At 45.9% G+C, this 24,386-nt stretch overlaps 1 protein-coding gene across 1 annotated transcript in view; it reads left to right on the top strand.

The window, feature by feature from the left end:
- The window catches only part of LOC119176802 (protein APCDD1-like), a 317,056-nt gene that overhangs the window by 81,459 nt on the left and 211,211 nt on the right, over nt 1–24,386 (top strand). The window contains exon 2 of the mRNA XM_075876417.1: nt 18,870–19,008. Within this exon, the coding sequence (XP_075732532.1) occupies nt 18,870–19,008 (139 nt within the window). The remainder of the gene's footprint in view (nt 1–18,869; nt 19,009–24,386) is intronic.

Here is a 24,386-nt window from a genome sequence, read left to right as displayed (position 1 = left end):
CCGATCGGTAGTAGAGGCTCCCGAGAACACGCGAGCCAAATGTTACAGCGCTGCACACGGCTTAGAATTCATAATAAATTATCAAAGTGAGCTAAAAATTGCTTCCTTTTTCCTCGACGAATGACGGAAGATGCTAAAAAATTACTCGTAGAAGGCCATCTATCAACCATTGCCCGATTTGAACATGGCGTGCTCGGTTGTGTCAGAGATCGCCACGAGAGGCTGTGCCTTGTCCACGCGTGCGCGCAAAATCGCACTGAAAAAGCCGCGTATTCGAAGATAAAAGAGAAGTGCTCAAGGTCAAGAAGCACGCGTGACGTATTTTCTTTGCCCCTGCCATTCCTCCCTGCTTAGCTTTCAGCGCTCTCATTGGGACAAGAGAAGAGAGATTTTGATTGCAGCGTGCGACAAGTCTTTGTAACTCCGCTCGTACTGGATGGATTCTTAATTTTTTTTGTGGCGTAGAGTTTGTGAGGCAGTAAGCTCATCCAGCGAATTCATTCCATGGTTACTTAAATATTGTTTCAGGGCCCCTTTAACGCATGTCCACTTGTAGACTGCACATGCACGCCATGTGGCAATACACTGCAGCATGTCTGACAGACGAAGCCGCCCGTGCTTGTGTTTGTCGTTGTTGGAACTCCGGGTCCTGCCGGTCTCGTTTTCGGTAGCTGGCCCCGTAGCAGGATCCATCGTCCAACAATTCAGCGAGAAGAAGCGCCCGAACGAATGACAGAGATTTATTTACTTGTGGAGAAGTGATCAACTGATCCAATGAGAGAAGAGTGAGAGATACAAAACGTCTTCGGCATTTTATAGCGCCGCGTTGCCAACACTGGGCGCATTGTCCGCATCGTCAGCCAATACGGTGGCCCCGGCACCTCAGCCACGAGGGAGGGGGAAACGCACTTCACAACACATGGAGTGGCACAACCTAACACGATGTCCATATATGGTCACGGCGCCCAAAAAAATGCCCAAACATGGTCACGAACGCACAGCAGATTCCGGAGTTCTCCCGGCGAGAGGAGGAGCCTGAATGGGGAGGTGGGGGTGGATGACACCGTCGGTCAAGAACCGGTTCTCCCCCAAACTCCTCTTGCTTGGTTTCCTAGGGCCGGTCGTAACAGTCTCTCGCGCGGGGGGTGAAGATCTTGATGGGCTGAGGTTTGCAGCCACTGTCCGGAGAGATCAGCGCCGGCAGTCGGTTTGGTGACGACCGTCTTTGATGAAGTAGAGGGCAACACCTGCTTCTTGTGGGCTCAACAGACATCACATACGCACATGAAAACACAACTACTCAGCCGGTGAGCGCCGGACAATTTCGCCAAACTCCACCAGGCAATTTCCCCCTTTAACTGATATTAAAGGAAATACACAATTTATTCAAAATGTTACTCACACGTTCAGGTGACACCAAACAACAACACTGGAAGCACACCGAACCCGAAACGCTGGATAGCCGTGTCTTCAACGTTTTCAAACAAGTACACCTAAAAGAGTAAAAAAAACAATCACTAGCCCTTGTCTAGGCCAGGAAAAAAAATGCCAGGGTTCTCGAGACATCCTCTCGCGTCAGGGGCATCGACTTAAGCCATCAGCGTTGCCATGGAGTACACCCTTTTTGTAGCGTATTTCAAAGGTATATTGTTGCAAAGCGAGGCTCCAACGCAGCAGGCGGCCGTTCTTAGAGGACATGGTCTGTAGCCAGGTGAGAGGACAGTGGTCCACTTCCACAATGAACTTGCTTCCGGCAATATAACAAGCCAGTTTCTGGACTGCCCAAACCAAGCGCGCACATTCCTTTTCGCTAGCGCTGTAAACCTGCTCGCGAAGGGTGAGTTTCCGGCTAACATAGAGGACGGGATGCTCTTGATCCCCCTCATCCCTTTGACTAAGAACTGCCCCCATGCCTCTATCACTAGCGTTGCATTGGACTATGAAAGTCCTCGAGTAGTCCGGTGAACTAAGCAAAGGTTGGCTCGACAAGGCCGCTTTCAAAACGCGGAAAGCCTTTTCTTTCTCCTCATCCCAGTCGAACATTTGGGGCTCGGTCTTGCGCAACGCGTCAGTAAGAGTGCTGGCAATGTCGGAATATCCAGGGATGTACTTACGATAGTAACCAGCTATTCCAAGAAAAGCCCGAATATCGGTTATCGTTCGGGGCTGGGGAAAGTCTCGGATAGCTGCCACTTTCATTTCAGAGGGACGGCGGTGCCCTCGACCGATAACATGCCCGAGATAGAGTACCTCTGCTTGTGCTAGCTGACACTTGGGCGCCTTTACCGTTAAACCGGCTTCGCGTAGGCGTGTCAGTACTGCTCTCAAATGCGCCAAGTGTTCCGGCCAGGACGAGGAAAACACGGCGACGTCGTCCAAGTAAGGCAATGCGAAGTCCTCTTGACCCCGCAAAACCTTATCCATTAAGTTTGAAAAACAGTAAGGCGCGTTCTTTAGGCCGAAACTCGACACTTTAGGGCGGAATGTCCCCAATGGTGAAATAAATGCAGCATACCGGCTCGCCCTCTCGGTGAGCGGCACCTGCCAGTAACCTCTCACTAGGTCTAGCGTTGAGATAAATTCCGCGCTGCTTACCCTCTCGACGCGTTCCTCAATGTGGGGAATTGGGTATGTCTGATCCTTGGTGATGAGGTTTAACTTACGATAGTCTACACAAGGACGCGGATCTTTGCCGGGTACCTCCACAAGAATTAACGGGGACGTGTAATCACTTTCACACGGCTCAATCACGCCCAATTCCAGCATCCTGTTAACCTCTGCTTTTATTAGCTCAAGCCGGCGAGGTGACACCTGATACGTCTTAGATCTTACCGGTTCCGACGAGGTAAGCTCTATGTCATGAGTGAGGACGGATGTTCGGCCTGGCTCGCTTACAAATCTGTCCTGAAACTCGGTCAAAAGACCACGCAATTCCTGCTTCTGCTTCATTGTCAGCTGTGACTTTGATACTAAATCCTCAACTCTTTTCTCGATCAGGACTTCGTCCGATTCGGGAGCTAATTCAGGAATTTCTGCCGGAACCTCTTCCGGAACAATTAAAGCCATGTTCACGATGGCTTCCCTCTTTTTATAGGGTTTGAGTAAGTTGCTATGATACACCTGGTGCACCTTATGACTTCCTGGTAATTTTACCACATAGTTGGTGTCAGACAATTTTCGAGTAATTTCAGCCGGGCCAACCCATTGCACTTCAAGCTTATTCTTTTGGGAGGGCCTCAACAACATGACCCTGTCTCCTACAGCAAAGTGTCGCGCTTTAGCTGTCCGATCGTAGTAAAGCTTAGCCTTCTGCTGTGCTTTGGTCATCGCACTCTCGGTCAGTTCTTGGGCTTTTGTTAGACGATCCAATAAGGTGAGGACATATTCCACTACTACAGGATCATCACCCTGACCTTCCCACGACTCTCTCCGCATACGAAGAGGAGACCGCAGTCTGCGGCAGTAAACAAGTTCCGCTGGCGTAAACCCTCTTGTCTCATGTGGTGCAGTTCTTAGTGCGAACATCGTTGCAGGTAAGCACATTTCCCAGTCAGTTTTTCGTTCAAAACATAAGGCTCTTAACACTCGCTTCATCACGGAGTGAAGCTTTTCTATCGAGTTCGACTGCGGATGGTAGACTGAACTATGCAATAATTTCACGCCACACCGCTCTAGAAAGGTTGTCGTTAAGGCACTCGTGAAAGTGGTGCCCTGGTCTGATTGTATCTCGGCAGGAAAGCCTACTCGGGCAAACACGGACAGAAGTGCGTTCACTACTTCCACGGAACTTAGCTCTTTTAGCGGGACCGCCTCTGGAAATTTAGTAGCTGGGCAGATTAAGGTCAGGATGTGACGGTAGCCTGAAGTTGTCTTTGGAAAAGAACCTACTGTGTCAATTACCAACCGACGAAAGGGCTCCGTGATTACGGGTACCAGCTTCATTGGAAATTTCGCCTTATCTCCCGGCTTACCCACTCGCTTACACACATCGCAAGATTTTACAAACCTCTCTACATCTTTAAAGCATCCAGGCCAGTAGTATTCCTGTAAAAGACAATTTTTCGTTTTCTTTACGCCTAAGTGGCCTGACCATGATCCTCCATGCACCAAACTAAGCAAATCCTGACGATACGCCTGAGGTACGACTACCTGGTCAAACTCTACTCCTCGCCTATCTAGATATTTTCGATAGAGTATGCCGCTCCTCTCTTGGAATCTCACATTTTGTTTGGTGATTCCCTCTTTCGAACTGTCCTGGAATTGCTTAAGCGTCGGGTCTCCCTTATGTTCTGTTATTACTGAAGCGGGGCTCACCTGCAGCAGCTGACTGAAATTATCCGAAGTTGGCAGGACACACAACTCTTTTGTATTTCCTAGTACCTGGAATGTGTCACCCTCTGTGCTATCCTCTGTACTACCAGGAATCGGCTTGGGAGCAACCGCATTTTCTATTTGCTCGGTCAATGAGGCGTAATTGACCCCTTCCAATTCGGGAGGAGGTTCATCGTCATCTTTAGGAATGGTTGCCTCCGCGAATATGGCTTCTGCAGCCTGTTCTCGCACAAGTCGATTTGTTACCGTGGTGTCCAACTCGCAATCAGGCCCGTTGTCGATTTGAGGCTTGTTTGCCTCAGTGAATGTTGCTCTCGCAGCCAGCGCACGTGCCTTCGATCTAGTCAGTGCCTGCACTATGCCTTCTCCCAACGTTAGACCTTTCTCCTTCAGCATTTGATCTGACTTATTTGAAAATAAGTAAGGATACTGAGGGGGTAGATATGGTGATACCGCGGCTTCCGTTTCCAACGTAACTGAATACTGTCCGGACTGAACAAAAGACGGATGAACTACGTCCATAGTGGCTGCGGAGTCTCTAAGAACCCGACACTGCTTGCCGTTCACGGTAAGGTCGTACATATAGGGCTCTAACAACTTCATGTTCTCATCGGCTTCATTTATAGATAAAAAAGCCACCTTTTCTTTCGGGCAATGTTTCGCGAAGTGCCCTGTTTCGTGACAATTGAAACAAGCCGCCGGTTTTTTCGCCTCAAATTTCCTTTTGCTTGCCTCTGCCGACGCCCCATGGTTAGATGCCTTGTTTTCCTCACCCTTTTGTGCGAGACCTGTTGGTTGTTTTCTAAACGGCGCCTTATTCGGTAGTAGGAATTTTTCCCTTTTAGGCTCGCTGTTTGCCCCAAGGGCGCGACGCGTAACGAATTCTTCAGCGAGCTCTGCGGCTTTCGTTACGGTGTTCACGTCCGGTCTATCCTGCACCCAGAACCTCACCTTTTCTGGTAGCCTTTGATAGAATTGTTCCAGACCGATACACTCGAGCACCTTGTCATGATTCCCATACGCCTTTTCCTCTTTGAGCCACTCCCCCATGTTGGCCATTAACTTGTGAGCAAACTCCGGGTATGAATCATTGTTCTCTTTTACGGCGTTGCGAAATTTTTGTCTGAAACCTTCCGCTGACAACCTGTATTTCTTGAGAAGGTTCGACTTTACCTCACTGTACTCGTCAGCTTCCTCTTTCGTGAGGCGCGCGATTACTTCTGAGGCCTCCCCCGGAAGTAGGGACAACAAGCGTTGAGGCCATGTATCCTGGCTGAAACCTTGCCTTTCACCAGTTCTCTCAAAGTTGACGAGGAACAGCCCAATGTTCTCCCCTAGCTTGTACGATCTCATTAGGTCCGTCATTTTGAACCTGACCCGCTCTGCGGTACCGGATGCCTCGCTGCCTCTTGCTCTACTATTATGGCTAATCTCTAGCTCGAGGCGCTTCATTTCAAGCTCGTGCTTTCGCATCTTATCTGCCTCGGCTTCTGCCACTTTCCTTTCGGCCTCCGCTGCCTTTCCTTCGGCCTCGGCCGCCTTTCTTTCGGCCTCTGCCGCTTGCCTCTCCTGAATCTCCTCGACACATTCTGACAGCTCGTCATCCTCCGCCCCCAATGCGAGAATCGCCTCTATCAGCTCTGGCTTTCTTTGAGAGTCCGACACCTCCAGATTCAACTCCCTTGCAAGTAGCAACAACATGGACTTTCGCAGGGATTTCAGATTGATGGCTGCCTCCAGTACCGCTGTCTCTGTTCCACAAAGATTCCTGTCCTGCAACTAATTAACCTTGATGGCAACGACAGCTCTAGGTTCCTGCCTTGCCTCAAGTTTTCCGTTAACTTAGTCTACAAATAAAGCTTGAAAAAGCTCTTATACGGAATCCTGCCCTGCCATTCAGTTGTTGGAACTCCGGGTCCTGCCGGTCTCGTTTTCGGTAGCTGGCCCCGTAGCAGGATCCATCGTCCAACAATTCAGCGAAAAGAAGCGCCCGAACGAACGACAGAGATTTATTTACATGTGGAGAAGTGATCAACTGATCCAAAGAGAGAAGAGTGAGAGATACAAAACGTCTTCGGCATTTTATAGCGCCGCGTTGCCAACACTGGGCGCATTGTCCGCATTGTCAGCCAATACGGTGGCCCCGGCACCTCGGCCACGAGGGAGGAGGAAACGCACTTCACAACACATGGAGTGGCACAACCTAACACGATGTCCATATATGGTCACGGCGCCCTAAAAAATGCCCAAACATGGTCACGAACGCACAGCAGATTCCGGAGTTCTCCCGGCGAGAGGAGGAGCCTGAATGGGGAGGTGGGGGTGGACGACACCGTCGGTCAAGAACCGGTTCTCCCCCAAACTCCTCTTGCTTGGTTCCCTAGGGCCGGTCGTAACATCGTGCAGTGTCTTTGAAAGAAACTATGCCACGCTGACCCACTCACTCTTAATGACCGCCTGGTAGTAGCGGGTGAAAAAAAAGTTAGTAGCACTATTTGATTTCATGGAGCTTAACGTAGGTAAAGTGATGAGGAAGTGACGCATTGGGGAGCGCATTTGCGACTTGAGATTAGAGTTTATGCACGTATAGCATACCATGAGAGAACAATAATTAAATGAGCACTAATGCTGATCACGTTGATTATTACGACCAAAATTCACTAGAACAACATGCATTCAGATGCATTAATGATCTTGTAGTCACCTAATTCGCTATTTTCTAAACTTAAGGTACTTTAATGAGGCCCAACGCTTGATTCTCGGAAAAAGGCAATTGCCAGTGTCCCAGATGCGTTTTGTTTTCGCTCCACATAGACGCAGGAGAATCAACTAGATTTGAGCAACTGAAGTGATGGAACTGTCGGACACCGGTTTTCTTGTAGTGGGCAATGTCACTTGAAATCAGTACTTCTATTATAATTAATAAAATGTTTTCGTTTATTTCTTTACAATCTTTTCTTATAGGAGTGCAAAAGCTAATATATTTCCATAAAAAACAAACGATTTTTACAAAGACTTATTTGGAAGAATGGACGGCTTCTAAGGTATCATTTTGGAAATGTAAGCATGCTGACAGCTCACTTGGCTCAAAGCAATGTTGTTGGTCTACTGATATTGTTATACGTCACGTGTATGACTCAGAAAGAAAAAAAAGAGTTACTCGTCCTCAGTCGACGTGAGCAAGAAGCTCGGTGGAGAATAAAGACGCGCACCAAAGAAAGCGAAAAAGTACAAGTGCCAGTCCCAAAGGCGCAGCAACAGAAAGCGCACAACCTGACGTGGTTTATCGCTGATGCTCTTTAATTACACGGAAGTCGGGAGATGTGGCTTCTCGTTGTCGAGCTCGGAATGAGCGCCTTCCACGCCAACAGCACAGCAACCGAAATTCTCGAATATAGCTGTTGCTAGCGGTGCGTGTCAATTTTGGACGAAGAAGACTGGACTCATTTTCAAACAGTGCCTGCAATCTTGAGGCCGCAGTCCCGCCATAATGCGCGAGCTGCCGCACTTGAGAAGTTAACTAATGAGTTAATTACCGAGAAGCCATTAGCGTATCAGCTCTGACTAAAAGCAGCCGCCAGCGACAGCAGAGCAAAGTCAAGCTGCCAATCTGTGCCTCAGTCAGCCTTCTCCAGCCCGCCGTGGTATAGCGCACGAAGTAACCACAACAACAAAATAGGAACTACAATACAATAACCAAAAAGAAAACAGGTGCTAGTAGGTGGAGAGAAGCAGCGAACAGCCAGCCAGCTAAAGCACGCGTTTTCTTTTCTAAACGCGCTCTAATATAACGACAGACATAGGTTGCAGGAAAAATAGAATTTAGTTTTATAAACCATTGTCATCTTGTGCCAAACAGTATGTGGATAATTATTGCCAGTATTCAAGTGACAAACATTTAAAGAGGTACAAACAATACAGATATTCGGGGGAAGATAGAGGCCCTCAGTGATGGCAATATAATTGAACAGGTGAAGTTTAGAGAGCCATTCTCTCAAGTTCGCTTGTTGAAGCAGTGGCTCCAGGGACTTTCACTGTTCAATGATTTTTCATCGCATTTTAAGCGTAGAATGAGTTTAAAAGCATGTGCTTTTTAAGAGGTTTTCCACAAGGTTATAAAGACAGCGCGCTGGCGAAGCGATTCCTCCGCAATAGTTTCTTTGCGACTTCTTCCGGGGTCATTGGTTGATTCAGCGCAACGGGACGAAGATGTCCGGTGTGCGCTCTCTCGGGGCCTGCGCAGACTAACATGTATAACGAGACACAACTCGCGTCATCGACAAAGCATGGACATGGTCAGTACAATAAACCATTCATTCACTTGCTAGGCCCTATTCATATTTTTTTTATATATTGCACCATTCACGAACCGGCGACACTGCTGCTATAGCGTTTAGAAAGCGCCAGTCGGAAAATGAATAAATGTTAGATTGAATCGTTGAATTCATTCCAGCAAGATGAGGGACGTAAGGAGTCTGGAGATGGCGGGGACGGGGTAGGAGGGTAGGTGAGCTGCTGATCACTTTCTTACGTCGCCACTTGACGCCACCCGACGTACCCAGACAAAGATGCAGGATTCAATGAATATTTCATTTTGCAGGGTTGAATGAAACACTCGCTTTGGTTCCTCTTCCATACCAGTATTTTCTAGGTGCCTGAATATAAGGAAAATAGTAACGGACATGAATTTTACTCATTCGGTGCCGTATAAAGAAGAGTATGCGTTTGGGCAAGTTCTTTCTTAATTATTATTTACTTAGCCTAAACTAAAATGAGCTGAGTGATTACACATTTTTCTTTTAATTTGTGTCATGAGAGAGTTCAGTCTAATATAGTTGAAGTTCGCAAAGTATTGAATTTTAACGTGAATACGCTTGGTTTTGTTAATACAATAAGCCTAATTTGAACGCGATCTGAGCCTGTGTTTTTTTTTTCTCTTCTCATCGCGCTACTTGTAATATGTGTTCCTGGCTTCTAGTTATATTTCTTAAATCCAAACTCAACGTAACGTTACAGTAAATCAAAGAGCACTAGTGATAATGTCCTGCGTGGTTGTGCTTTATTGCACCCCCTCCCTCTTTCTTATTCTTGTGTCCTGGTTACAACTATTTCCATAAAGCGGTGAGGCTTCTTCACTGCGTACATGTTTCTGCTGACGTGCGGTAAGTGACGCAAACGTTGACACTTTCCAAACTGCACGAGCCTGTCAAGGCTACTCATGTTATTTCCACCTGTGGGCGGCCGCCTTCTTTGACCTCGGCGTCCTGCGATTGACCACCTTCAACGAATGCCTCCTGACTTCTGGGTTTCGTGAAGCAATCCTGCGGTGCTATGGACTACTTTGATTGCGATATTTTACATTAAACGTTAATGATCGCGAATGATGTGATAAACGTGATCAGAGTGCTTTATTTATGAGACTCGGTGTACTCCATTTTTTGGATTCAGGAACGAATACGAAGGCGCCTTTACAATTTTGGGGCCGAATTCGCATGATCCTTAAGTTTTGATTGCTTATATTGGTCAGCCGATTGACTTCGTTAATTACATGTCCAATCTAGTAACGCATGTTTACAGGTTAGTTGGCGCATCGTTTAGAAAAAAAAAGCGCATTGCGCAAAGAACACAAAATACGATATTGATATGCGCGTTTCTTATTTTCACAGTTGTTTCACTCGGTTCTCACCCGCATAGCCTGCAGGTTTAATGCTTAGCGCAAACTGCGCCTCATTGCTGGAAAATTTTTGTGATAATTGTAAAATATTCTGTTAACCTTACCCGCCAGACGTGAGCACTCGAGAGTATTCCAGAGCTTGCGCGAAGACCAGTGATAAGGCTGGAACATTCGATAACACATGTATAAATGCCGCCACGCTTCTCCTGTGTTTTTTTCGCATTTCATCTGTTTTGAAATATGTGCCTAGCGTCAGGAATTCAATGTAACTAAATGGCTTTGCTTGCCAAAATCACAACATGATCATGATACACGCCGTATAGTAAGGTACTCCGGATTAAAATTAAGCTGGTGTTGTTTGATCTGCGCTTAAATTTAAGTACACGGGTGTTATTACGTTTTGGCTTCATGTTAATGAGGCCACTGTGGCCAGGAATCGATCCCGCGTCCTAGAGTTCAGCACCGCAACACTTTACTTGCTAAGTTAATGTGGCGTGTAGTGTCAATAGTGGCGGCAATTTTCTTCTACAAACATTGATTGATATGTGGGGTTTAACGTCTCAAAACCACCATATGATTATGAGAGACGCCGTAGTGGAGGGCTACGGAAATTTCGACCATCTGGGGTTCTCTAACGTGCACTCAAATCTGAGCACACGGGCCTACAACATTTCCGCCTCCATCGGAAATGCAGCCGCCGCAGCCGGGATTCGAACCCGCGACCTGCGGGTCAGTAGCCGAGTACCTTAGCCACTAGACCACCGCGGCGGGGCCTTCTACAAACATTAATATAGGTACTGTTTGTGAATACGGGCCCTGGATCCCAATATACAAAGCATTCTTTGCAGACCTGACGAGCTTAACAACACAATTGACCGAAGTTTTCGTGAGATGGTTTGAGAACTGGGGGGTCATGATTATTGTATACAGTTCCTGAAGCTCAAATTAGCCTGCAATAAGGAATAAAAAGTTAACCTAGACTAATAAAATATTTGTTATCATTATTTTTGTTGACAATGGGGGTAACTTTGCGAAAGGCAAGGGAAAACTTAGCATTTCTTGGTTTAGTAAATATAAAAATTAAAATTTCTCTTACCTCAGTCGTCGCGGTGCAGTATACTTCTCAAAGCTTGCCTAGTTCGCTCTAAGACTCTTCTAAAGTACGAAGCAGTGAATTTTTTTGGATAAGAAAATTGACTATACGCCCGAGAGACGCCGTCACGGCCCAAGACGTAATGGCTCACTGGCGCGGGAGTTTGTTCGTTTTTGCGCGTTTTCCTATCTGTTCAAGTATCCTCTCTCAAAGAGATTCTTTTGTGCTTTGTAAAAAAAAATACTAATGACAATTTAAGTCCTTATTTCCGCTTTTGTGATCGGTGATATTCCGCATATTGTTAGGTAACGATATTTGCTTTACATGGCCAGATAGGTTTTTACAACAATATACACAATTTAAACGCGTAGACGGACATACTACTACTAGAAAACTTTGACAATGCATTTAAAAAGTGCTACAAGAGCAATAAAATGCTGGTAGGTGAACATCCTCAGAAGCAGCGAGACACGGTGTCATTGCTGAACATTGTGAGATATTTAAAGCAGTTTCCTTCAAGGTGTCTCTCAAGAGTTACGGACAAGCGTAGCGGTTTTGTGGCTAGGTTCAATCTTTGCAGCCATCGTGAGCGAGCAATACCGATCGATGTCCTTGGCTATATATGAAATTAGAGGAGCCACCGGTGCCGTGCACGCGTTCCATGCCGCCTAATAACCGGCCCGAATTGCGGCAGCCGTGTTCAAATCTGCGGCAGCGGCGTGGACGGGCATCGACGCGACGAACTCTGCCCGCATCGACTTCTTCCCCGCAAGCGCCCCTCCTGCAGGCTGCCCACTCGCGTGCAACCTTCCCGTGGCCCCTTTTCACAATGGCTGCACTCCAATTTGCAGCATAAGCCGATGTTAATTATCGGCCTAATGAGGCTTAAAATAGATTTTCCAACGTGTCGAAGGAGGCAAGACAAAGGGGGCTGCCGAGGCCAGTGGCTCCTGTGCGGCCAGCAGAATGGCGGAAGGAGGGAATCGATTCAGTGACGGCGCACTGCCGCAGCTCAGAAGAATTCATGATGTGCAAGAAGCCTTCCGCGCTGCTCTAACTTGTTTTCTTTTCCCTGTGCTGTATTCTTAATGAACGGCTTCTCCTTCGAAGCCAGAATCTGGTCGACGGTAATCACGAGCTGCTGTACGCCCTGTGCGCCGTTTGTTATACGAGGCAGGTGCAGGCACCGCTGCAGCCCGGCCTGACCAGTGTTTGCCCAGGCACCTGGAATGCGGGAGAAAGTCGCTCACAAGTATCTAGGGGGCGTCGCGTATGTTTTGACTTGGGCGTAACCATACGTTCTGTCAGCATACGCCGAGATGCACTTCATTGGCTGTGATCCAAGAGGCTAGCTATTGTGCGCAGTTACTCCTGGCCACTTCACTTCCTCGGAGTGCGAGAGGAGGACACCCGCTGCTCTTGAAAAAAAAATGAGGTCAGCATGAGTAACCTGCCGGTGAGGATCGTATAGCGTACTTTCAGCCAGTATCACAATCAGTTGAACGTTTACAGAGCGAAACAATATGACATTAAGTGGGTCCTCCTCTAAAATTTTAACAATCAAAACTGTTTTTACGTACGAAAGCAACAGTTCTGGCATTAACGACGTTGTAGCTGAAGCATACAAAGTGATTGCTATTAACGTGTTTTTATGAACGCTAAACAAAATTTACGTAAACGGCGTTTAGCCCTCCTTTCACATCGGAATGCGACATCCGTGGTTATATGGCCAGTAGTAGGATCTAACCGTTTCTGAGCCATCGGGAGAGGTTGAAATAAGGCAGGCCTGTACTGTAACGCTAATAGCAGTAGCAATCAAATGTTTTAATATGGCTAATGATGATCATATCAAAGAAAAGGCAGTGCCGCCAATAATATAGATTGCTTGAAGGGGAAGTGGTTGTCGAGTGCCCAAAAATATACGCAAGCTTACGTTATTGTGTTACCAAATACCATAATGAGAGCGCCAATCGCCATCGTTGGGTCTTTTCAGTGTCTGATTCGAGCACTTCGCCATCATTTGCTCACACTCTTCTTTATCAGAACTCCTTTTCTTCATGACAATTTAGTTATCAAGACTCATTTTCTCTCAGCCGTGAAGACTTTGCCACTTCTGTTATGAACAGTGCCTGCTTCGCGGGCAGCTGCAGTCAGTCGGCTCGCTCACACACAAGCAGGTCGTTAATATGGCAGTAACCCACACGGTGGTGGAAATCCTGCTACTCGCAATTATCCTGTACAATAATCCCCCCCCCCCCCATGACCAGTACGTCCGATTTTATCATCGCTTTATTCGGTTTAGTAATCATCGATGAGAAACTGTGTCGTTAAAAACTCTTCGACAATGGAAACGCTTGCAACTGCTTCGCTGTACCGTTTTATACTGCTAATACACCTTACAAGCACATAACATCCTGTAAACTTTTTCTTGTGGTAGGTGATCTTCAGGATGACATTGTGAGTTTTTTCCGGCCAAAAGTACGATACAACTGCGTAGCGCGAGATCCCGGATTACTTTTGACCACATTGGTTTCCTAAAGCTGTTCGTAAATCTATAAAGTACATTGGCAGCAATGTGGCCAACGTGGTCGATAATTGAATCTGCCTCCTAGAGATTTGCAGCAAAACACCATACAGTTGTACTGCTAATCTCGAAGCGAAATAAAGAGAGAAAATTCGAGAATAAATCTGGGGCCTAATTCTCAAAGCTCTTCCTTCCTGAATGCTGCTTTCTGTTGGGCAATAACATGCGCAACATTAGAAGTGGCTGGAATTCACGTTTATGAATATTCCAGTTCTTCCTGGAATACACCGATGATACAGTAAACAAAAGAAGGATGTACAACATGTGCGCCACAGTTGGTGTGCTAAAGCCGAAACTTCTGTACATACGTGTCACGTGCGATGCCTATGCAATGGACGCGACAGCGTTCGCTGCTTCGCTAAGCAGATATCCCTAGCGTATGATAAAGTACGAAGCCGTTAACCTTTGTCATTCATGATCACTGCAGCGAATTCGTAAAATGGACCAATATACTCGCCATTTTCATCGTGGTGCTCTTTGAACGTACATGTTTTGGCGCTACAAGTGACATAAGAGAGACACACAGTCGATTGTCTGGCTGCTAAACCCCTACGTGCCACTTCACATTTTCGGTTTATTGGGTTTTGACGAATCCCTTGGCCAACATTCTTGTGAAGTTATGCCCGTAAAGCCATGTTATGAAAACTTCTTACATAGAGATGTAATAAACAAGAATGCGTAAGAGTATCCACGCAGACGAGCTCTTTGTTAAAATAAAGATTTCATAAATAAATGTGAAATATTTACGATTTGAATCAGATAAAAAGAATTGCCTCTTGAATATATTTGCTTATCACACGTCTTGTGAACACAAATAATTAGGTAATGCCACATAGAACAGATATAAAATAAAAGAACCATAAACAAAACGCACAAATAACTGCATACTTGAATAGAATGGCTGTTTCTATTGTTTTTTTTTCTGCAGGTAAATTTTCAGCAGCAAACTAAATAGCTGACGTGCGCATGCAAAATGCAATTGAGAACAGTGCTATAGTGAACAGTGCTATTATGACTGATAAAATAAGTAGGTAGTAATCGAAAAAATCAAAGTGGGAGAAAGCGATAGAGAGAATGAATACAGGAAAGTCGGGAAGGTTAACTAGGCTATGTCCTGTTCGCTACTCTACTCGTGGAGAGATGTGAATAAGGAAATAAAGAGAGAGAGAGAGAGAGAAAGACGCCTTTCACAACACACGCACAGTGCAGCGTATCGAATTTCGGGAAGGTTCGTGAGGCTTTCCTGGATGATGTGCTGTGAAGCCAGGCTTCCAAGGTCTTTCATTCAGTGAAAGACCTGTCGTCGAGTTGAAAAATGTTGTCTTTAACGGGGCGCTACCTACAAAAAACAAAGAACCTCTCCAAATTATTGTTATACTGCCCCACATTATTCGGCTGCGTGAAAGTTTTCACATATATTTCTATATACTACGGGCGCGGGAGATGGCGGAGGCCCAAGCTACCTAGAATAAGGAGGCCGCCCACATTGGGCGCACAGTGCACTTTCTCAAATAAAAGTTTATTCTCTCTCTGTATGCGCCAAGATTTAAGCACGATCTCAGCCTTATTATCTGAAAAGAAAGAGAGAGAAGGCGCGACGTGAGTCGTCAATACTTTTTGATAAAGTTCTCTCCACTGTCAAGGTAAATCAACCGATACGAGGCCTGGTGTGCATTTATGACCAGCGTATAGCACTGACAATATTGTAAACATTATAATTTCAGCGTGGGTGCTTTCTAATAAGAATGGAGAACAACGGACATGACATATGCGAGACACAATTGATTGACTGGGTATTTACGCAACGTGAATACTACACCCAATTTACCTTCTATGTAGTCAACGTCGCACTATTGTAGTATTCATTTGCACCGCCCATAGCGTTTATGTCTTCAACAGAGAATATGCCTCGGCCATTGAGAAACGCGATAGATTAGAAAAAAAGAGAAGAAAAAGAAGTGCTGTGCGGAAAAGCAAGCTCCACTTTTCGGACGCCTCACTTAATGAACAGTGCAATGAAAGGACGGGGCGAATGATGCCGAACAAAAGCACAGTGGCGTTAGGGGACTTTCTTTTTTTTTAACCCTTCCTATTCGCAGTCATGGGCCGCGCATTTCACTTAGCTCGCTGTCCAAATTTACCCGTTCTGATAAGGCGCACAGCCCGGGCTTCGCGCTTATCGAAGCGCAGGCCGCAAATTGATTAACTGTCGAGGTCGATTGGCGACCGCTAATAAGCGAAACCGTCGTGCATGACCCCTTATTGAGCGGGCCGCCCTTTATCCCTCTCCTCCCATCAGCGCGAAAACTTTTGCGCCTGCTTTTGGCCCTTCGCTGCACTGCCCTGCCCTGGCTGTCGGCGGAAGAGCATCGCGGCCGGCCGGTTGGCGAGCTCGAGTTTTCGCCCCCTCTTCCTTTCGTTTTGGCCGTTCGGGAGGGCGCCACTCGTTTCCCACCCGACGGGAGAAAGCGGAGCGACGGGCGAGCCGATTAAGCTGAAAGTTTCGGGACGCTTCGCGCACCCGGGTCGGAGAGGGGGGTTCGTTCAGGTACAATTTTTCAGCGGGAGCTTCAAAGCAGCACTCACGTGCCCAGGCAGCCCCAGCCTTTTGTGGAGCCGCTTTCCGGGCCTTGCATATTTGACGAGACACTTCCTCAGAAAGGGTAAGGTAGCGGCGGTGCTGGGGGACCGACCCGGGGAGAACATTGACACAGAGTGCCCGCATTTCTAAAGCTGCTAAATGACGTCTGCCTAAACCTCTCTGTATCTTCTTTCTTCATTCCTCGCTGAAAGTAAGAGCACTTTTCTGCTCCGTTTGCCGTATTATACCGGAATAATATACGCTGCTGCATTTTAGTTTTCACCATATAACGTCTTTCTCCTTTTTTTTAGGGTTTTAAACGCCCTGCCACTGTAAATATGACGGTTGCGAAGGTATTTCTGTTTTTAAATGCTGTCATTTTATTCTAAATACCAGATGGAAGTGCATGCACAACAAACCAATTCGTGTGTGTCTCTCCTTTTTTTCAAGTGCTTTTTTTTGCACCAGCTATACGATTCTTTCTTGCGCTTTCTGTCACACGTCCTAATGTGCGGGTATACGAACGATGCCAGTGTGAGTGAGTCACCAGAGTCCGTTTTGTTACTTTTTCTCATTCATTTTTTTTTTCTTGTGGGCTCTAAAGGAACGTCACTGTCAAGCCCACTTTTGCGTCGTAAAATACATTTCCCAAATTGATTACGGGTCATTTTTCAACATAGAAAAATTTTCGAGATCCAAATATGGAATAAGTTTTTTTTTCCGTGCTCCTCACAAATCAATTTTAGCCATTTTGCTTGTCTGTAGAGTGGTGGCTTCCTAGGGTACTGGCGCGCTGTGTTGTTGATTTTAGCTGTTGTCTTTACTACCCAGTATTAGGTTGAAATACAATATTGCATCAAGCTCGTTGCGGTGTTCCCTCTGGGAAAACTTGTGACACCAGTAGATAAAATTACACTGTGAATTGGTCGACTCAAAACGAACCACAGTGGCATCTCCGAGAAGCGTAAATATTCGCGTAGAGCAGGGCGTCCAATGAGATTTGTATTGACAAATCTGGGTCGTGATTTTTCACAGCGTATAGCGTTTTATGATCTTCCTTCTCCCGCCTTTCACACTTCGTTAGCTGCGAAAGCGAAGTTGGGCCTACGTTTTCGAAGAAAAAAGTTGATCGTGAGAGGTTGGTCATAAGGGTAACATTTAATCGAGGAAAAGTCATCGCAATAAAATCTCGGCTCCAGCCTTTTAACGGCGACGCAGGCCTATGTGCACTAACCGGAGTGAAATGAACGCGGTCGTCGCTGTTACTATAGAAGCAAGGTGTACACCCATATCTGGAAAGTGAGAACTGTCGTTTTACTGACTGTGCTCATACACTTATGGGAAGACCTAGCGAAAACGAGGTTTCGTGGATTCACGTGCGGTGGTTTACACCGACAGCTGCGAGGTTGTTGGAAGAAACACGAAATTTCGAGTGCTGTAGAGCGCATGTGGCACGACTGCCCCATACACAGGCTGTCGGGGATATTGCAGTCGTGAAACGTTGTTTGTCGCGCTCGGTGACGTGATCCGTGCGAACTCTCCCACGCGGTATCTCACTGGTGAGAAATCGAAGCTGCGATACGGAATGACAATTGCGCACATGGCCCTAGCGCATTTGAAAGCGATTTCCATTTCGTGGCACGTATAAACGCTGAAGCGCTCTTTGCGATCGAAAATTCAATCACGTGAGTCTCCGACAGGGCTTAGTAACAGAGCACGACCAACATAGAGAGAACGGTGCCTTGAAATCAAATTTGCAAAGTTCTGCTCTTCGGTGACACGGGGGAGTTCTTTGGTCATAGCCCCTTCCTTTTTGGCTTTTTACGGTTTTTTTTCTGCTTCTATTTGCTCCCAGATGTAACTAAAGTTTCATACAAATAGTAAATCAACTATTTTTGTAAGCAGACTACCTAAGAAAAACATCAGCGAAAGCAACAAGTCAACAATGATAATCATAATCAAACAAGGTACAAACTGATCGAATTGAACAACAGTCCCGCTTATCTGTATTGCTGCTTTGAACAGAAGCGAGTTTCTTTTTTTCGGGCTATTGCAACTCCAGACTGCCGAGCCCACGACTGCCGAGCCCACATCATTGCATGATCCGCTTCGAAATTTGATTGTAGAATCCCTCAAACACCACCGTGCTTCCGTAAAGCGAATATTTTTAGGTACTATATCAACTATATCTAATTTACATAGACACTCAAGTTAATAGGTAGCGGGTAGACGCCTCATCTCACAACAAAAACAACAACAGGTTGTTGCTTGGATATACACTGAATCGATAAGTTTCTTATAGTGCACTGAGTGCGTGGCTGAAAGTTCATTCTTCGACTTTCAAATCCACTGAAACTGGTAGTGAGTACATATTTTTTTTTAAATGGTGGTACTTTTTTTACGCATGCGAATATGATTTTACGTATAAGTACATAGCAAGTATTTGAGGCCTGTAGACACCTGCCCCGGCTTCATGCGGTGCAGAAGAGAAGTGTCACGGTTGTAAGCGGTCATCTTGTTCTGGGGACGAGTTCTGTTGCACGTGCGCGGAACCAGCTGCCGGGGCTTCATTTTGACGCCGTATGTTTGCATGTGGCTGACGCAGGATACCCGGGCCGCGCTATCGCCAAGGGCGAGGACGGCAGCGCCCGCTGCTTGCGCTGGGCCAGGGACTTCGCTCGCAACTGGCACGCCGAAACATCGCCCTCTGAACCCGACCTGAGCGGCACCTGGGTCTCTCAACGGTACGCGACTGTGCCTATTTACTGTCACGAGTCGTAGTAGCACTGTAGCACACGTAGTCTCGTAGCCACATTTAGCAGCTTAGTTAGTTCCACAAGCTTTCTTCACAGCGCTGTTTTTCCTGCAAGATGCCAAGCATGATCCTGAAATGGAGTGCGCTGGCTTTGATTGAAGCTGCTTGAGTATGCTAAACCGCTCGACAGTGCTCGACAGTAGTTGGTGAACAGCTGCAGAACATGCCTGTAAAATGTTTGCTTCAACAATTCCACTGGTAATACTGAGCCGTATCTTTTGCATAGAAGGTGCGGGCACGGATGAACTGTCGTCACATTCGCACAGTCTGACCACGGCCCAGGCAGTGGTGGGCGTGTGCTTGGGAGATATCTCCTCGAACAGCGAGCCCGAGGAGAACGGGCCTCGAGATAACAAGCGTTTGTGACGACGAATTCACAGCCGCCAATCCTACTTTAACCATACCTAAACTTTGCGGACAAGGCGGATTATCCTTTCGAAGGTTTTCGCCATCGTAGACATAGCGTATTTCAGATCGTTCAGGGCTTGCTAAGTGCGTGATAGTCTTTGGCTGAAGCTGCCAAAGACCTTGTGCTACGACACTATCCCCAGGTAAGAACGGTTCCTCTATCTTGTCTCACAAAGCGACACTTGCGATCATCTCGTTCTTCACGGGCGGACGAGATTTTGTGCGAGTACTGGCCGTACAGGAGTCATGTTAAAGAATGAGCGAATCCAAAAAACAAGTTCTTGTAGTGCACAACTCTATAGAGCGACATTTCACCGTGGAACTGTGAAGCTCGTAACAGCATTAACTCAGAGTAAAGCGAGCCAGCATCCGCATCACCTACTTCCTTTTTACTATATCATGAGTACTGTTCTCATCAAATAAAACTAGTAATTACATTTGCTTCAATGTTTAAAAATATTCATGTCAATTTAGAGAGCGAAAAAGAAAATATGACATTTAATGACATTTACTTAGAATATTTCATTGGTTTACGAGTGCCTCTTGTACCTCCTTGTAAATCGCATAGTACAGTTGACCCCTGAAAACTATATGTCGACAGGATGACAAAAAAAAACACAAAAACAGGTACGGCCTGAGCACACTCCCTGCAGAGCGCAGGGAGAGTACTCGATGTTTTGCTTCGTTTCGGAGGTTTAAAAGAAACCCGAAACGTGATTGGCTTTGATTTCGACGCTATACATTCCCTCAGCGAAAGCAATTTCGGCCCAGAATCATAAAACGACTTTCTTCAACTACTGTTTTTTCTCGACCTTCACATGTGGTATGATTGCCACTCCATCCGCGCTGAAACCAAAATCGGCCCGTCGGGAGCGATGTCTAATGAGAAAGGAAAAGAAATGAAGTGTAACATGTCATACCGGCCAAGTTTTCTCAAAGTGACATTGCTTACAATTATTAATAGATTGTATGCTCAGTTCCGTTTCTATTCATTACTTACGTCGAACGAAGTGTACAACGTGTGAAGTGTGAACGATGTCTGAAGTGTATTTTAGTACTCCATACTTTATCAGCCTTTTGGCTAACGCTATAAATAAATAAATAAATAAATAAATAAATAAATAAATAAATAAATAAATAAATAAATAAATAAATAAATAAATAAATAAATAAAATTCTCAGCAAGATGTTAGTGGTCGTACAAAGGTGTGTTCATGGACGACTGCATAAGAAGCACACCCTCTCCCATGTCGCGCACACGGAGCATCATAAGTTATACAGTCTATGAGAACACGTCTCATACGTTAGCGGACATGACTGGAAAAAAGGAAGCGATTTCCCTAAACATTCTAAGATCTAACTAACAAACCATCGCTGAAAGGATTTCAAGGCTTACGATGAAATAAAATAAACAAATAAATAACGACATCGACGCAACAGCTTGCCGACTTAGTGCATGGCATAAACTCTGTACTGGTTATCCACTATTACAAGCTGGTATTAGTACGCTAGTAGTCTGATGCGATTCATAGAACCCAAGAATTGATCTACGATGGCTAGTATCTACGGGTGTACAAGCTTGCAAGAACCTTGCACTTGGTTCCTGCTGCAAGTGAAGTCCACTTCGTGGTGGTATACCATATAACTGCCGACATCGGCCTCGCCCGCCAACCTCAGAGGCTTGCATTCTGCATTCTTCGTCCAAATTCCGTTCGTTGTATTTTATGTTGCTCAATCATTTGCGAAAGTTATATGCTTCTTTCCATTATTCTTTTCAATGCGTCGCTACGCTCATGTTTAACAGCCCCTGGTGACTTCCGTGAGAAAGCAGCAATAAATCATAGGAAAAACAAATGGTTGAGGAAAAAAGGCAAGCTATATGACTATATATATATATATACTCAGACACAGTTGGATGGTCCATTGGCGCTGCTGAACTTTGCTAGAGAGGACAAAGAGCTCCGCGAAACAAAAGACATGCGAGTCGCCAAGAAGGAAAAAGTAGGAAAGAAAGGTTACTGCCGCGTTCTGACATTATTGGAAACAAACTTAGTTTCTTGCTCACTCCTCGCTGGCCCGAAAGCTAATTAAATCGGCACTGCTGGCACAGTCTCATCGGTTAAGATGCTCTGGTAGTTTATCGTGGTTCCTCCTTTGACGGTGTACTCGTTTGTATTTCGCGGGCACGCACGCATAGACGCTGTTAGAGGTCTGCGTGGATATGTGAGAGTGCGAGTCACGTGACTGTTGCTGTGCTTAGCTCTTAAATCATTACAATACAGCACCAAAGCTTCGTAGCCTTTGTGTTATAGCTATACATAAAGCTGTACAGCTTCGTTGCGGCATTTATCGTATATTTTTTCATCGTAATGTCATAGCCGAATGCGTATCTCTCTTTTTCTTTCACAGCTCAGAATATGCAGCTCTTTAACAGTTTCCAGGTTTCAAACAGTCGGTTCAGTACATCAGGTTTATAACGGACATATACTATAAAAAACGTTTTCAAAAGGCGATAAGAACGACACGCGTACAAAATAAAACAGAAAAGCACCGCAGATAATAGCACAGATGCCACGTAGCGTTTCTTTTTGTTTTTAGGCGAGAAGCTCTTGTTAGTCTAACCTTGTCCTGCGTCAAGTTTAACCGAAAGTGGTGGACAAACAGGCGAACGCGTGGGTGGACGAACGGGTTGACGGAAGAACGGACGGACAGATGGATGGACGGATGGATGGATGGATGGACGAACGGGTGGACAGACAGATGGTTGGACGGACGCTTCACCCCACTCGCCATCATTCACTCCGTTGATATGCTGTATTTTTTTTTACTCAGCAAAGAACTATACAGACGAAAACAAGATCGGTTTTTGGAGAAACTGTATTGGTCAGCCTGCAGGTGACAGGCCCAGCATGTATGTGAGTGTGATGGCAGATGAAATGATGCACAAAGTTGGGTGCGATACTCAATGAACACGTAGCACAACTTACCAGAGTGCACGTATCAGACGGAACACGGATACTTTGACTTTGCATCGTTTTCCAAAGAACGATTAAAGTGAGTTTGTGCTGGTCATCACCGCTTTCCTTTTGATTGCTTAGATATACAAAGTATGAGTAGACATGCTGCTCTTCCACGTTCCTTGTAGTTGAGTAATTACAGACGCGCGTCGAAAGTTAAGAGATCAACATTGCTAGAAGCAGGTATAGACAGAGCTCACTGAACAAAAGCAGTCTCTCGCCCTAACTACTTCGCTATGCTACTATCCACAACTCGGATTCAGGCTCAGTAAAAAATATATTAGGCGTAGAGAGTGTCGCATGACCTGAACTTTGCCTGCGCTGAGTTGAGCGTAGAAAGCGTCACTGTCTCATTTCTCAGCGGCCAAATTCTCATGTAAGTTTCGTACATTTATATTCGTTTAGGCGTAAGTACAATGCGATAACAATGGAAACGATTTCAAGTAATGGAAACAAAAGAGATATTGACGCGTGTGAACAGTTGATACAAAGCTCACAGCTGGCATTGTGTACAATTTTTTTCTTACCACGGTGACGTTTTTCAGCCACACTTATACTGGTTTTCACTATACCTGCGGAGCGCTACTGGTTCGCTGACGCATTATACATGGTGAGTTAAGTGGAAGTCGGAGGACGTATACACGGGTATACAATTACGGTTGCAACCGTATTCATACAAAAGTGAGCGAAAAATGCAAACGCGTATGCACATACACACATGAGCGTGCTAGACAAACACATACACGCCGAGAAGCATGTATAGGGAAATAAGAGGACAAAGTTTTTCTGACGCGTCAATCTTGCGTGCAAGGGGTTAGGAATCGCAAATATCGATCTTGGGCTCGGACCTACATATTCCAAGACACTCAAAGAAAGTAAGATAAGTTGTGTCCAAGTTGCCCGTGGCTAATATACATATGTCACTGAAAAGAACTAAAGAAGATGTGTAAAAAATAATGCACAAGAAAAGGGGGAGAAATAAGCTTTTTCTAAGCTGTCTGTTATTGCTCTTTCAAATCTTACAGTGCAGGGCTGGAAGACGTCCGAGTGGCGTGTGTACGCTGTGCCATCTCATGCACTTTAACCTCTGCAGTCACGGTAACGGGTGAATGGGCCGCGCCAACTCATGCACCCTAACCTCTGCAGTCACGGTAACGGGTGAATTGGTCGCGCCATCTCATGCACCCTAACCTTTGCAGTCACGGTAACGGGTGAATGGGTCGCGCCATCTCATGCACTCTAACCTCTGCAGTCACGGTAACGGGTGAATGGATCGCGCCATCTCATGCACTCTAACCTCTGAAGTCATGGTAACGGATGAATGGGTCAATAGCTGCTGGACCACTTTGCTTCGGTGAATGGTGTTGTACTAGTAGTAACTTCCTGTGGCTTTCTAGTGGCAGTAATACTTTATTTAGGTAATCCTCTTTGGAAATTAGTTAAAGAGTGTCTACGCCAACTGGCGTCGGCAAACTAAACGACTTTGATGACGTGAAATTCTCTATAAGTTCCTGATAAGGTTTCGGAGACGGCTAACAGAATTCAGTGCGCAATGTAACTGCTTTATTAGCTCAAGCATAAACGTATTGCGTGGGACATTTCTTTTTCTATTAAGCGAATGCCCGTCGCAGTGGCGTATAGCTTATGGTGCTCGCCTGCCGACACGAAGGTCGCGGGTTCGATCCCGGCTGCGGCAGTCGCATTTAAATGGAGGCAAAAGTGTAGAAGCCCGTTTACTCTGCGGTGTGAGGGCGCGTTAAAAGAGTACTTCACCACGGCTTGCCTCACAGTCGTATCATGGTTTTGGCGCGTCAAATCCTAGAGAGAGAGAGAGAGAGAGAGAGAGAAGTAAACGTTTATTTTGAAACAGTGCCCCGAGCAA

Source organism: Rhipicephalus microplus, chromosome X, assembly GCF_043290135.1.
Source record: "Rhipicephalus microplus isolate Deutch F79 chromosome X, USDA_Rmic, whole genome shotgun sequence".
Taxonomy (NCBI): Eukaryota; Metazoa; Arthropoda; class Arachnida; order Ixodida; family Ixodidae; genus Rhipicephalus; species Rhipicephalus microplus.
This window is presented reverse-complemented; position numbering and strand designations above follow the sequence as displayed.